The sequence below is a fragment of the Neopsephotus bourkii genome, unplaced genomic scaffold, assembly GCF_033783945.1.
Source record: "Neopsephotus bourkii isolate Nb327-2 ecotype Australia unplaced genomic scaffold, CSIRO-AGI_Nbou_v1 NB_318, whole genome shotgun sequence".
Classification (NCBI taxonomy): Eukaryota; Metazoa; Chordata; class Aves; order Psittaciformes; family Psittacidae; genus Neopsephotus; species Neopsephotus bourkii.
The window spans coordinates 5258540-5270767 of record NW_026900826.1 but is presented as its reverse complement, the minus strand read 5'-3'; the positions used below and the strand labels follow the sequence as shown (position 1 = coordinate 5270767).

At 42.1% G+C, this 12228-nt stretch overlaps 1 protein-coding gene across 1 annotated transcript in view; it reads right to left on the bottom strand.

Annotated features, from left to right (window-relative positions):
- Positions 1-4349, bottom strand: part of MYZAP (myocardial zonula adherens protein) — a 60301-nt gene extending 55952 nt beyond the window's left edge. The window contains exon 1 of the mRNA XM_061347497.1: positions 4180-4349. Coding sequence (XP_061203481.1) covers positions 4180-4263 — 84 coding nt within the window. The 5' untranslated portion in view covers positions 4264-4349. The remainder of the gene's footprint in view (positions 1-4179) is intronic.
- Between the last annotated feature and the right edge of the window lie 7879 nt (positions 4350-12228).

Sequence of the window (12228 nt, the reverse complement as noted above, 5' to 3'; positions counted from 1 at the left end):
ATGATGAATTCTTGCATATTGGCTTTTGACACTGATTGCTGTGCTCTTCTGACAATGCCAGAGTCTCCCCATAAACTGCAGAAGCTGCGGGTGCTTCCTGCTTACAAGTTAGTTATCAAGATGTATTAATTAGAAACTTCTCAACTTCAGAGCTTATTGATTTGTAAGGTAATAAATGCCACCTTTTCTCACCTATTTATTTTCCATTTCCCTATGCTCTTTCTTCCCATTAGTTTAGCAAGGCTCTTTCCTCTTAAAACACAGCTGTTTACCACAAGAAGGGAAGCAGAATCTGGCATTCCTCCATGTAGGCAAACAAAGAAAGACCAGGCCCATAAATAGGAAATAGAACTGAATTTGTGCTGTGCTGTGCAGGAAGTGACGCATGAGGCCAACTTTTTTTTACAGTGATTTCAAATGAAGGAAAAGTGGATTAAAAGGATTGAAAGGGTTGTTAGAAGAAAACATTAAAAATACCTCAAATAAATAGGAAGAGATAATGCCTGGCAACATGAAGTTAGGAGAAATGGAATTGTGTATGTTTCCCTGAAGCTGGCAAATGGCTTGCCTGTTAGTCAATATGCGACTAATTATAGTCAACATACTTACAGATAAACACAGTACAGTGATTGTAAATAAGTTATTATCCCTGTACCTGTACACCAGTTAGTGAATCATGACTGCCTGTGATGTTACACCAATCGATGTGTTAAAGGGTTACTATGAAGGAAATGACAGGAGCCCAATGCAGATGGCAGTCAAATCACAACAACTCTGTTGGAAACACAAATTAATAGCGGTAATTTGTTGAGACTAAAACCCCTGTACAAGCAAAGGGTTGTTACCATTTAAACTGTTTTTCTTGGTCTTTTCACACTGCCTTCTCCATTACCCCTAAAATCATTTCCTCCCCCCCCCCCCTCCCCCTTCATTTCCACACTATCTTACTTTTAAAGCACCTCAAATCAGCATCATATTTTTGGCAGTAGTTCTGACAAAAGATAAGTTTTAATGCTTTACTTTGCAGCCTGTTGCATGCAAACACCAAACACAGGGTGGCATTGGTAACCATCTAATGATTTTAGCCTTGAAGCCATGCCCAGTGAGGCTTATACAGAAGTGGCAAAGTACCACCCAATTCCTCTCTAGGACAAACTTATACAGTCTGTACAATTGCTTGTAACAATAGGACTTCCTCAGCATCCCTTGGGAAATAGCAGCAAACGTACAAAGTAGCCATTCACTCCTGCTCCCCCTGAGCCACAGAATATGTACTCTACCTAAGGACAGAACTACAGAGCAATCTGTTAAAATTCAAGAACACTATAGAGATTGGGAGGGGAAAATAACAGGCACCGTCTTTTTCTCTAACCTTCAGAAGCAATTATGAATACTGTACCTATGCTGTTCTGCTATGCAGCGCTTCCTGGAGAAACAACGCACTGTACATATTGTCAGCAAGTTTACTTGACCAAATGAATGAGCAGGCTCACATGGAAATTGCAGCAAACCCTCCACCAACAGCAAAACACTGCTGCAGTGATGCCTTAAAATGGAAATTACATGGTAACAGGAAGGGCCTCGACTTAGTGCCAAACAGTGGCAGAATAATGTGCAACTGAAGATGAAGGAGTAATCTCCAGAAACAAATTGCGTTATTCAGAAAGAAAACAGGGAGGAGAATGAAAGAGGACTCCCAAGCAAGGCGAAGGCTGTGATAAAATTCCCTTCAAATGCTGACTGACAGTAAGAACAAATGAGGAAAACCAGGGATAGATATATCTTCTACCCCACTTTTATGCCACTGACATTTGTAACTTTGTGAGTATAACTTCAGAAAGAAATACCGGGTAGAACAAGAACTGGGTATCAGATTTTTTAGTTTGATTTGCAGCATCTGTAGCTACAGCAAGCCAACAACGTAAGTAATCTTAATTGTGCCAACATTTTGTGTTCACTCATGGCTTTCTGACACCAACAACCCAGCAACAGTACTTCCAAAGCTTGTCTGACATCATTTGTGAGATGAATACGCAGACAGGAATACAAAGGCTGAGAGGTTCAGCCCAGCACTCCACAAGACAGCAAAAGTTTGCTGAGTGCAGTGTAAATTAACATGTGAAGATATGCTCTTATACCAAATTCCCAAGAGGCTAGTGGGACAACATAGATGAGAGCTACTGCAGTATGGCAGTTAAGAAAAAAGCCAATCTGGGTTAGTTAAAAATGTTAAAAATTCATGGCCCAGATCCACAATCCACATGCATGTTTACCATCCTACTCAAATCACTAGGGTGCAACTTAAAACAGAGATGACAGATTCAGTCTGAGTAATGTTCTTCAGCCTCTTCTTCCCCATTCTAAAAACTAAAGCACCCAGAAAGCCATTGATCATAGTTAACTATACACTGAAATAATTAACAAGCTAGCATTAAAATAATGAGCAATGTTTTCATAGAATAACCAAAGTTACTAGTACAGCAATAGAAAAGTACAATCTGTTCTACTAACCATTCTCATTCTAAGATTTTTTACAGTACCCCCACAGGGAAGACACCAAAACATACTGAGCTAGATATTAAGCTAGATCAATATTTATCTAGCTTCAACATAACTTTAGAGTAAACACCACCCAAACCTAACACTGGTGATCTTTCTAATGTCTGATACTATAATGGTTTTGAATAGCATGTTTGTTGAGTAACTATCCTACCAGCTCAATGGCCAAAAATCATTCACTCTGCCTAAGACCCAATGTTAGCTTTAGACCTTAAAGTTGAAAGCAGAAAAGGAGTAGATGTTTAATCTCAGTCAGTCCTAAAAAGCAAAGAAGAAAGTACTTTGGTCATTTATCTGTTGATTAGTCTGCTCCATTTATGAAATCTCTGTTATGAGATTCCCCACACAATTAAACAGCACTTTTCTTCTGACCACAGGCACACAGGAATGTGACACACATCCTTCATTTATTCAGCAGTTACTTTAACTGTCTTTCCTCCCCTCTTCTGAAAACTCATGGTAAGGGAATCACATTTCACTAAAAAAAGCGACAGCAGCTTCCCAGTGGGTTTTATTTGCAGTTTAGGTTTTACCAGTTTCCTTAAGAGAATGTATCAAATACAGTTCATTTTGCACTATCCCTGAGAAATACATCATGGGGATGAAAGTAAGAAAATTATCACTTTAACACAACTTCTCTTAGCTTTAACTTCTTTAAGAAATACTAAAACAGGAAAACTCCAAGGAAACATGGAAGATATGTGGGAACATAACTGTGATTACCAAGTTGTCTCTATTTTTCCACATACATGAGCAATATCACTGTTATGAAGGCAAAGGATTTTTTTCTGCGGAAGTTCCTGACCCTCATGTTATCCTGTAAAACATGGCAATATGGCATTCCTCATTGTTTCAATTATGAACTCGTCTTTTTGGTGTGTCAAAACAATCACTACATAATTCAAGAAGCATCATGATCACATTCCTTTGTAAAAACAACCGTATAAGTTATTGTGATTTATTTCTTCACACGTGGAAAGTGCATGCACAATGACAGTAGTGTGGTTACAGCAGCAAAACAGAGCTATTTAAAACAGGGTGCCTGTAGAGACATTCCTGGCGTATCTGCCAGTTTTAACAACTTTTTAGAAGCATTTCTCAACAGATTAATACAGCATTATTAGCCATCTCGTTTATGAAAATTACAAAAGATACATCAGTAAACCGTATTTCTGTATTTGAGGAGCAGATTATAAAAATAAATTACTGTTGCCGTCTGAATCATTACGGTGAGGTTCCTCATGATAGCTAGAGCCTAGATAGGCAAGTTCTCAGTTGTAAATATCAACGCTCATTGGGGGGGGGGGGGGGGGGGAAGGAAGAGCGGAGGGGAAGTCGTCTCCAACACAAGCACACCTTCCTCGCAGGTTTCCAGAACAGCCAGGGACTAGCACTAACAAAACCCTTGCAGGACACCCCAAAAGCTCTTCATTTCCCAGCACCTACTACGAAAGCGTGAAAAGGTGCTCTCGCACACCGCAAGCTGCACCTGAGAACGCCGAAAATAAGCAAGGGAAAACTCTAAGGGGCGGAGGAGTGGGGATAGTGCGTTATCAAACCGCCGCTTCGCCCCACACGGTCCGCAGGACCTCCCGCCACCCTCCGCGCTGCCCCTCGCACCTTCCGCCGGGCGCGGCCACCGTCGCCGGGCGGCCTCCGGGGGGTTGTGGCGGTGACCGTGAGCCCCGAGCTGTAGCGCAGCATCCCCGCGGCAGGCACTGACTGCGGCTCCCGCGGCGCCGCTCCGCCCCGGCGCACATGGCCGCGGGCGGCCGCAGGGGCCGGGCTGCGCGGCGGGGGCGGGCCAAGAGTGGGGCTCCGCTCCGCGCAACTCTTGCCCCGCGCTGGCTCGTGTTCCACTGAGATGCCCGATTTTCACTCGGGGGCAGCCGGGCGAAGTCACTGAAGGACGCGGCCCCACGAGAAAGGTGTCCTTGGGATGCTGAGGTCCCAACAGGGCGGCATCCCCTCTGCTCCCGGAGTTTTGGTTATTGAGTGTGCAGCGCGGGGATGAGGGCTCTGAGAGGAGACCAGATCAGTGTTACCACTCAGCTCTTCCCGAACAGTGGAAAATAGGGGCTAGGGCTCAGAGAAGCCACTGAAGGCCACTCGGTATCGTACCCACGTCTGAGTGCTCTAACCAGAGAGTGCTATGGGAAAGCTGGACACTGTCCTCCTTTCCTTCTCACAGCTGCAATTCATAAGCCACTCAGGCCTTTCAGTTTGTTAGCAGTGTTCCGGGATCAGGTACCAGATTGATCAGAAAGCACCTAGATCCTAGACAGCCTTGGGTGAGAGGCACAAAGCTGATGCAGCTCAGTGCATGAGTGAATGTCAGCCTTAGTGCCAAAGGTCCAACAAGGAGGTGAGTCTGGTGCACTAGAGTCAACTGGCCTTGAGCCAGATTGCAGGTGTGGACTTCAGCATTTCAGATGCTCAGCTCTTCTGGGATCTGGGCTAAGGGAATGCCATAACCCTACACTACTGAACATAGGCCTAGGCACCAGTATCTTCATCTGCAGCCTTGTGCATCTCTCATGAGCAGTACATTCCTCAGCAATCAAAGGGGTTATGACCAAAGGACATGCTTTTGTTTGAAAGAAATTGCAGAACAAATACCTATAACAGCATTTTACCTTGAAATAATTAAGACCATGAGAAAACACAATTATGGCTATGCAATGTCCTTGCCCATTACAATGTTAATGATCATGCTGGATCCTGTTTTGGAGAATGCTGAAGAGAGGGAAGTAATTTGCATTAAAAAATGGAAACTGCACTGAACTACCAGTGCCTCACCCGTCATGTACAATGTGCCTGTTCTCTTCTGTGTCTCAGTTCCTTGTCCCCAGGGCAAGATACTGAGCTATCAGCCTTGACCAGGATCTGAGGAAGAAAGCATTTCTCAGGCCAAGAGGAATGAATGAAGTCTGCGTTTAGTATTCAGCATCTTTTCTGTCGTTTCCCCAGCTACTAATCTCTCTTTCACCTGAGGAAGGTAATATAGCTCAAGGGCAATAAATTAGAACAACTACTTGTATTTGGATTTCTCTCAATTCAAGATTGACTGCATGTTACATTATTTTTTTGTGCCAAGGTGTCTTGTGCCTACAAACAATTGCATTTCCGTATGAATAATCCACTGCCTTAACTCCTGCTTGGAATGCTTTTTTCAGTGGGTTTACAGGTAGACAATAGGTTTATCTTCAACAACAGGAACATGTTCCTTCACAAGTATGTCACCTATCCACTAGGCTGTCCTTTAATAGTAGTCATTACTTGTTCCTGCTCGTTCTGATGGGCAGAAATGTCTCAATTTAAATTCCACTATGCAGCTAGCTGGTGGCCTTTGTGGTTTCAGCTGGGAAAGAGTTCATACACCCATGAGATTCTCCTGGTTAGTGAAAAGTTGTGCCTTCTGGACTTCATTGCCCTGTGGGAAAAGGTGTGGACACAGGGCTGTCTAGTCACTGCAAGGCACAAACAGGAGAGCTGCTTTTCTAAGAACAGGTACAGAAACTAAACTTGTGCCACACTCTGGGGAAGGACCTCCCTTCCCATGCACTACAGCATGAGAGAGTAAGGCACAATAATCAGATCTCTAAATAAACAGATTTGGGATCTTCAGCTTGGACAACAAACAATGCTGGAGAATGGGCCACAGAGGCATAAAAGATCATGACCAATATGCAGAAGTGAATGGGGAATGGCTGTTCATTATTTCCTACCCTTGGGAACAATGGATTTGAAGTAAACCAGGTGCCACGTACTCAGATTATGAAAAGTGTTAGGTGCTCTCAAAAAGCAGCTGGGTAAACTCATGGAAGTCAAGCTGCAAGGGCTATAAAACATGAAGATGTATCTACAACTACTGACTTAGGAGGTCCTTGAATTGTGGGTTTGCTTTCTTGATAGCTCTCCTGTGACAGGACCTCTGACCACTGTCTTTTCCACCTCAACATGACCCCCACCAACAGTGGTAAAGGTGAGAAGCTTCTAGCAGGTTACAGATCTCTGCTCTAAAAGTAGCAATCATGCCCAGCATCTGTCCTTGCCTAGGGCAAGCTCTGAGCATATTTTTTTTTTCACTCCCATTGAGACTTAAGCCAAGAAGTGACAATCCAGACAGTCACTCCCTCTTTCACTCCCTGAGAGATCAGGGAGAAAGGTCTGCTTGGTTTCAACTTGTCCCTCTTTGCCAGGACCTCTGAAACTCCCTGGTTCTCATACAGTATGATGCAGATTTGCCACAGTTTACAGCTCTTTTCCCCTGTAATGGTCACAGTACACTGCTGTGAGCATTTCATGCTGTCTTTTCAACATAGCACTAGCTTACAGAAACAGGCTGGAGGAATCGAAAGTAAATGACTACTTGAGAGTTAAGTTTGACTAAAACAACAGCATTCATTCTACTCACTTTTGCAGCTGGACAGATTACAAAAAAATATATACACAGTCATACAGACTGCTTATGGATACTATACAGTGTAGTGGCAGAACATAATTTGACCAGGATGCTGAGCTTTCAAGTTCAAAACCTGCTAGTGCTTTGTGAATGCAATGATCCAAAGACACAGCAGGTTAATAACAAGATGACACTACAGTATGAGTATCTAGAGCAATAGTTGTTATGAAACAGCTAATATAATTAGATAAAAACTGCAAGAAATTTTAAATGTAGCTACCTTCTTTTTTTGCAGACTACCTTGTTCCCCACCACCAGCATTACTGAAATGCTTTCTCCCCAGGAGACCCGAAGACCATTATGCTGCAAGAAAAGTGAAACAGGATGTCACAGATCAACAGGACTTTATATGAAAAGCCCTTGGCCACAAGATGGACAACAGTATAGAGTACATGGAGTAGGAAGCTGGTCTGCCCTCAAAGGATAGCAGGTCATAAAAGAATTCCTGCATGAGTGCATAACCTGGTCTTACCTTAACAAATTGCCTAAATATGGGCACGATAAAAGACTGATTTTTCTTCATCAAGATTTTGTCTCCATCTTCATGCCAACTGCTGACAGAGTCCACAGGAAGAAGAAAAGTTCCAATAGCACTTGATCAACTGGAGTATTAATCCTGAGGGATTTGGGAATAATTGCAGAGTTACGAATTGAACTCACACCTGTGGTCATTAAGGTTATAAAGTCCCATTTGTGCTCCTTCAAAAATGAGGTGTTATAATTAACTTTTAATAGCCTTCACTTTCCAGGGGGATTAAAATCTATTCTGTCTTCATCATCCCTATGGCATAAAAAATGTTTATAATAGAGATTATCAGATGGACAGAGGCATGTAAGAGATTTCAGAACCAGATTCAGTAAGAACTGTGGGCTTGATCACCTATTTTTTCCTGAGAGCTGGGTTGTTGTTTTTTTTCTGGTATCTTTCACCCTTGTATTCTACAGATACACACTTAGCCCAGCATCATATAACTCTGAAGCTCTCTCTTTTCGGCATTACAGCTAGCATGAAAATTGTAGCCTACTAATGGTCATGAAAGAGCTTGTTAAGAGACACATATTAAAAGTTGAGCTTCGAGATTCATGTCGCTTCTTAAGCTGATCAATAAACTATTTCCTGTCACTTAACGCTCTTGATACATAAAATCACAGAATGGTTTGGGTTGGAAAGGACCTAAAGATCATCCAGTTCCAAACCCCCTGCCACAGACAGACACCTCACACTAGACCATGTCACCCAAGGCTCTGTCCAGCCTGGCCTTGAACACTGCCAGGGATGGAGCATTCACAGCTTCCCTGGGCAACCCATTCCAGTGCCTCACCACCCTCACAGCAAAGAATTTCTTCCTTATATCTAACCTGAAATTCCCATATTTAAATTTAAACCCATTACCCCTTGTCCTGTCACTACAGTCCCTGATGAAGAGTCCCTCTCCAGCCTCCTTGTAGGCCCCCTTCAGATACTGGAAAGCTGCTATGAGGTGTCCATGCAGCTTCTCTTTTCCATGCTGAACAGCACCAACTTTCTTAACCTGCCTTCATACAGGCAGTGCTCCAGTCCCCTGATCACCTTGTGGCTCTTCCTGGGACTTGCTCCAGCAGCTCTGTGTCATTCTTATGTTGAGGACACCAGAACTGCACACAATGCTCCAAGTGGGGTTTCATAAGAGCAGAGTAGAGGGGAAATGGCTAATACAGGACTACAGACACTTAGAGCCTCCCTCGCCGATCTCACATACCCAAATCTATAATTAGGAAATCCCACACCAGGAATTTGAAATGCAGAATATACGTCTTATTTTGCAAAGCCCTCGGTACCCATGTTATGTGATTATTTCAGTTATGGTTGAATTGAATAAAAGCAGAGATTCCTGGAGTTACCTGCAGTAACAGCTTGATTACATCTTTTACTGATAATGTAGAGTCACAGACTATAGTTGAAATAAATGTTTCTTTTAGTGCTTTCTGCTTTTAACTGTTGTCCTAGCTTCCTACTTAAAGTCCATCTTCCTTTTGAGTTTCTCAAGATACTTTTTAAACATATGTCGATAAAGTCACAAAATGCTAGATAGCTCAATAAGTGACACAGTTTAATGTGCACCATCATTTCCTCTGGAAGAGACAGAAAAGACAAAAGAGAATGGATTAGTCACTTAAAGCTGTATCTGGGCAAGATCACAGAGCAGGTCCATTGAAGCCACTAGTATCAGGATTCTGCCATGTACATTTATGCATATATATGTATGTCAGTGTATTTCACACTGTTAGTGCACCTACCGGTTAGAAAAATGAGGATTTCACCTGGTAGCTATGATTTGCAGGCTCAGACTGTTAGAAAGCAATAATGAAATAAAAATCACTGCCAAGATTTAAAGAAGGCTGCAAAGCCCTATGAGGGCTGTCTTTAGGGGAAAAAAAAAAAAACAAAGAGAAAGGTATTTTTAGCTTTATTTGGGAGGGTTTTTGATTGAGCGTGCCTGTAAGTCATAACTATTACACTGCTATACAATCACAGAATCATAGAACAGTTTGGGTTGGAAAGGGCCTTAAGATCAAGTTCCAACCTCCCTGCTATGGGCAGGGACGCCTCACACTAGACCATGTTGCCCAAGATTCTGTCCGACCTGGCCTTGAATACTGCCAGGGATGGAGCATTTATATATAGTCATGACTTTTATTTTATTAGATAAAAAGTAAAAGCTTGGACTTTACTAAAATCAACTGAGAAATACATTGAGACAATATAGGACAGTTTAACTTACCAAGAACATGGCCACATATGAATGAAAAAATAGCGCTATAATTTTTCAATCACAAAATCCTAGGGATTTAAGTAGCATCACTTCAGATTTTGCTGAAGCATATAGGGCATCACTCCAGTTGTGATTCAGCATAAAAAAGCACCACCCCTTGATTCATCTTCACAATTTCCTCTTTCATGTAGGTCCCCAATTCACTTAACAACTGGGTCACAGCCCTTAGCAGTGTGGCCTGAGACACACGTGCAATGCTAGAAGCCTGTCAGTCATTCTTCAGCAGTAGGCTCTGGTTTAGTCAGTCCACACAAGCAGGACAGTTCAACATAAATGTCATGTAAAAGTAATGCAGCACAGGAGCAGCAGCATTGTTCACACTGGGGTGTAACCTGGCCAGGTCATGTAATTGAACTGGTTAAGGTAGGTAGGAGAGTAGAAAACAGGCACGCCCCACCATTAGCACCACAGTTATATTGTTAGCTGACTGCATTTAAAATCATATTCCCCTCCCTAGAGATAATATCAAAGGATAGATCTCTTCCAGAAGACTGACTGCAGTATTGTCGTTGTGGCAGGAAATGAGAAAATTTTAGCGGCAGAAATAAATTGCAAGTTCTTCTGTAAGTGTAAGGAATGGATGTATTTCAGGAAGTGTGATCAGTAAGGACAGAAAATCCATGTATTTGATGGACTTCTTTTAGCTTCAGGAGGGGAAGATGAGACACATTTCACCTTTATTTCTCCATAGAAAAAGAAATATAAAAGAGGAAGAAGGGCAAAAACTATGGAAAAATGTATGGAAAAAACTATATTCTGCTTCAGCTCTATTTTATTATGGAAGTCCAGAATAGCAAGCACTGTGGACTTCAGTCCTGCCTCAGGGCAAAGGATGATGGAACATTTTTCGAACCAACAAAGCAACCAGGCAGTTGTCTAGAACATCTGCACAGATGCTACAGTTCTTGGTTGGCTTGCTTCCCCCCAGTCTAGAACTGTTCAGGGCCTCCACATTCACCATCTCAGAATGATATACATGGGAATTCAGCAGTTAATGACTCTCCAGCCCACCGCCTTTTTGCAAAAATAGCTGGGCAGGCACAGGGAGCTGTGCTTAAAAGTTGTGAAGAACAAGTGGAAGGTCTGGTTCTATCACTTCTCTTCCTCTTACATACTAAAAAGTAGTTTATTAGAAGTCCTATAAAAAGAAAACTAGGTGGACAGGAAGGTATTTTAACCATAAAAAAATCAGGTCATATTTGGTTCTGATTTCAGGGGACTTTCATCAGGAAAACTTTGGTTCCTCCAGCTCCAAAAAACATTCTAGTGGACCTATCTCAGTATAATGAAATTTTCTTATCCTGTCACCAAGAATTGTCTCATTTCCTCTGTGCATAAGTCATTACAATAATAGAAGAAGAAATAAAGTTATAATCAATACAGAAAAATTAGGAGGGAGTGCAGGGAGGACTAACTACTTATGGGTACTTACTAATAGCTCAACCCCAATGACTAAATATTATTTAGGGAAATGCCCCTCTAACAATAGGCCCAGACCTAGGAAGGAAATAGATTCACACACCTAACCACTTATGTATTTGGTCACACACTGCATCTGTGAATCTGTATGGCCCCTCCCAGATTTCCAGTGTGTCATCCTTCAGGCAGCTTCAGCCCAGCAGGAGTATGTTTTTCCTTCACCTGCATATAGTGCATCATCCAGTTAGCAAGAATGATGCTGAGAGTAGCATGTTTCCCAGTCCTGATCACAGAGCAAGAGATTTGAACTATTCCAGGAAAGCACTTTTGAGAAATACTGCAGACTGAAACAGACCCATCTGGTATCAGTGACTTGGACCAGGAAATCCTTGGAGCAGGATTTTCTGATATTCTGCCTGCTTGATAGTAATGTGAAATCTAAATAAACTGTGGCTTTTGAGTGACAAAGGCTGGTCTACAAAAGGAAAAATAAAAACCTCAACAGTTTGCAGTATCACTTATAATTCAGAAATTAAAGTTTCTGCTATGAAATTAAACTGTTTTGGTGGTTGAACAATTCTCATCTGGTTTCTCTCTCCAGAGAATATCAAAAGAAGTAGCGAGTTCTTGTTCAAAAGACCTTTGAAATGACTTGAAAGACTCATTCACCTGCATTAGGTTTTGATTCATTCTGTAAATTTATTCTAATCAAGAGATTTGGATGGCAGAAGTCTCCATGAAATTCTTCTGCTTTCTCTGGATTTTAAAATGTGCCTAAAATTTATTGTGCCCAGAACAACTACTTGAATACATGGGAAACACAAGGAAAAAACATACACAGAAAGCCATGCACGGTATGATAAACTCCTGTAGGCTCTGGAGAAGGCTAGTTCTTTTTCACATTACTCAACTCCATTTTATCTTACCCTTCCAGTTGCCTGGCCCTGTCTCTAGTGCTACTGTCATGCCTTT